Source organism: Brachyhypopomus gauderio, chromosome 8 (genome assembly GCF_052324685.1).
Source record: "Brachyhypopomus gauderio isolate BG-103 chromosome 8, BGAUD_0.2, whole genome shotgun sequence".
NCBI classification, from domain to species: domain Eukaryota; kingdom Metazoa; phylum Chordata; class Actinopteri; order Gymnotiformes; family Hypopomidae; genus Brachyhypopomus; species Brachyhypopomus gauderio.
Window position 1 is genome coordinate 12,866,858 of NC_135218.1, and position 3,191 is coordinate 12,870,048.

The 3,191-nt window shown below is 47.1% G+C and overlaps 1 protein-coding gene across 1 annotated transcript in view; it reads right to left on the bottom strand.

The window, feature by feature from the left end:
- The window catches only part of smarcc2 (SWI/SNF related BAF chromatin remodeling complex subunit C2), a 16,682-nt gene extending 13,824 nt beyond the window's left edge, over nt 1-2,858 (bottom strand). The window contains exons 1-8 of the mRNA XM_077014602.1: nt 2,724-2,858; nt 1,194-1,313; nt 983-1,068; nt 804-885; nt 595-687; nt 436-505; nt 240-309; nt 85-160 (exon numbers count right to left, since the gene is read on the bottom strand). Coding sequence (XP_076870717.1) covers nt 85-160; nt 240-309; nt 436-505; nt 595-687; nt 804-885; nt 983-1,068; nt 1,194-1,313; nt 2,724-2,834 — 708 coding nt within the window. The 5' untranslated portion in view covers nt 2,835-2,858. The remainder of the gene's footprint in view (nt 1-84; nt 161-239; nt 310-435; nt 506-594; nt 688-803; nt 886-982; nt 1,069-1,193; nt 1,314-2,723) is intronic.
- Nucleotides 2,859-3,191: the final 333 nt, after the last annotated feature.

The following is a 3,191-nucleotide window of genomic DNA, read 5'->3' on the forward strand; positions in this document are numbered from 1 at the left end:
GGGAGTAAGTGAGTGGGAGGGAGGTTGGGTGGGTGAGTGAGTGGGTGGGTGTGTGAGTGAGTGGGTGGGTGATCAGTATCAGACCTTCCTGGGTTTCTCTGGACTGGGTGGATCCTCCACTACAGCCTCTACTTCACTGGCAGAGATCCATGTGTCATAGCTGCAAATAAGGCACCAAGTGAGGTCCTGCAGGCCTTAGTTGATTATGTGTGTTTGTGTGAGTGCCTGTGCACCCTTACCTGTCCGGCCAGTAACCCCAGTGAAGCAGCATCTGTTTGTCTCTCTTCATAACGGGACGGACCCATTCCTCTGCAGAAACACACACACACACACACACACACACACACACACACACACACACACACATAAGGTGATTATTTAACACTAACAGGTGTGAGGTTTAGTGCTTTAGGCTTTCACTCCACGCTGTCTCACCCTCCTCCAGACTGGCAGGGATGGGCACCACCACGTGGGAGCTGGTCTGCTTCTCCTCCGTCACTGAACCCTGACACACAAGGACGCAACGTTTCAGTGAGAAGAAGCTACACTCGATGTGAAAGCCCGCTGAGAAAGGATGCGCCACTGGGTCGGTACCTGGTGCCGTTTAACGATGTCCTTCAGTTTCGCTAGCAGCTTGGGTTCAATCTCTGAACTCAGGTAGATCACCGGCCGGGTCAGGCAGTTGTTCTACACACAGGAGAGGGGAGTGCTTATTCCTGTCATAGCCATTCAGATATACACCAGTACTGTGAGTTGGTGTGGAGAGAGAGGGGGGGTGGAGAAGGAGAGAGAGGCAAGCTTACCTGTACCAAAGACTTTTCTATGGTCATAAACATCTCAACATTCCGGTCCATCCTGGAAGGATTCTGGAAGTCAAACCTTCTCCTGAGATACAAAAAAGAATCACTTTAGTTCTGTAGTCCTGTAGTCCTATAGTGCTCTACAGGAATGTGTTACACAGAGAGAGCCAGAGCCATCTCACCATCCTTGGTCACTCTTAAACTTGTAGGCAGCAGCAAGTATGTGACACAGGGCCCCTCCAGCCTTGAAGTCCAGGAAACTCTTCATCTTTAAAAACGATGGAGAGTTACAGTTAGAGACAACGTTCCTGTGGTGGACTGTAGTGTTTGCATGAGTGGGTGCATGTGCATGTGTATGAACGTGTGTGTGTGTGTGTGTGTGTGTGTGTGTACCGGGAGCTTGGTGAGAGGAGGGTTGCTGACATGTCGGCCAAAAACTTCCTCTTGAAACTGCAGCAGTTGAACAACCAGACTTGACAAGGACTTATTGGTGGGGGGCTCTGCTTGAATATACTAAACACACACACACACACACACACACACACACGCACACACACACACAAAGAGAGTGAGAAAAACACATCTTCGTTATCATAATGTTTAGAGAGACACATGTTCCATAGTACCTCTCATGAAGTTCAAATAAAGAATTTTAAAGGGTAGGATTTAACCTGAAACTTGCTTTGCTGTAACAGAAAACAGGCTTGCTGGAATTAGTCTTTCACATTTAGGTTATTTAACAAATTTGGGTATTCATTCACTTTTTTGTAGTTTTACTGTTGTAAATCAGTCTTTACTAAAATTTGAAAACTTTATTACCCAGATAAAGGTGAGCGTAAAAAACAATTAAAGAGACCACCCTATTGTGCAATCCCGTGTAGACAGGTTACTTGAACCCTGAGTAGATATTCTGAGTTGATATCCAGCACTGTGGCCAACTACACCCCTTTTCCCTGTTGAAGCCTGCGTGCATATATATTTTGCGTGACCTCTGAATAAAAGGTTTCGCTTAAAGGACCTCCTATTCAGTGTAGTAGATTAGCAACTGTCAGCTTTTACATCCGCCTCGTCTCTACTTCTGAAATCATGCGTTTATTTGTGAAGCCAACAATTTTACCGTGTATTATAAACGGCGGAAATCAGATGGCAGTTACGGTCGATTTATGTGTGATGATCAAGGATATAAACAAAGCAAGCGAAGGTCACACCCGATCCACCCACACCTTTGAAGTCAGCTACCTAGACATGTAAAAACGTGCTTGCTGTCCGCACAGTCCCGTCCAGCTAAACAATGACACTGTCCGCACACGCTTGACCGTCCACGTCTTCCTTTGTATCATGACAGGTTACGGTCCCTGAATTAAACTCGTAACGGTGGATGAGAGGGGAGGGGCAGGCGAGGCGCAAAAAACCCCCCCAGGACACCGCGACCTCTCACTTGTGCATAATTCATTGATTCGTTAAGAAACGTGGAATTTGAGGCGCGCGGCGGGCAGCATCAGCCTGCGATGTGGCGCGCGACGCCTGCACATCTGGAGCCGCGCGCGCGGCTGCTCGCGCGCGCCGTTAGCCAGCTAGCCGCTCCCCCCTCGGATAAAGGACAATGTTGTCTCGCTCCTTCACGCAGTCGTATTAAACATGGCTGGTAGAACATCGCGAAATGTGTAAACACTGAAATACACTGTGTTTTTTGGGGGGTCGTGTGTCTATATAGCAGTGGTCTCGAGACGCTGCTCGCGCATCTTCTATTGTTTCACGCTCTTCGGTGGATTTAAACAGCTGGATTTCTCTCCATCGCTCTCCACCTCCCTCCCCTCTTTTCTCTCCACCCGCTTTCAGCCTCTCGTCATCACTCCGGTTACTTTAGCAGCACTACATATTCATTTATCATATTTGCATTAAATACAAATAAACAAGTAGTACCTTTTTATAATTCTTGCCCAGCCAAACGCGGACATTGTCGAACTGCGAGACGGTATCAGACGCTTCGAAATATTTTACATTCGGGCCGCCGTCTTTCTTCCGTACCGCCATCTTTGTCTACGGCTAAATTTGACCGTAGAACGCCCCCTGGTGGACGAATGATATGGGTTGACAATTTTGAGGGTCCTTGAAATTAAAATGAAACAGCGTCCATTCTGGTTCATATCTTGAGCCTCGAACAAACATTAGAACAAGGTATGAGCCCTCGTGGCAGAAAAAAAAGGTTTCCAGTCACTTCTAAATCAAAATCCCCCTCAAAAAGGATGCGCCATAGTTTAATAACCAAGGCACTAGTGGGTCCTGCTTGATTTGGGGCAACCCTTTCTTCACGGTTCGGTAGATTATCCTACTATGAAAACAGTGGATGGCGAAAAGTAAATTATTTAGACTACTGAATCCTGAATGCTT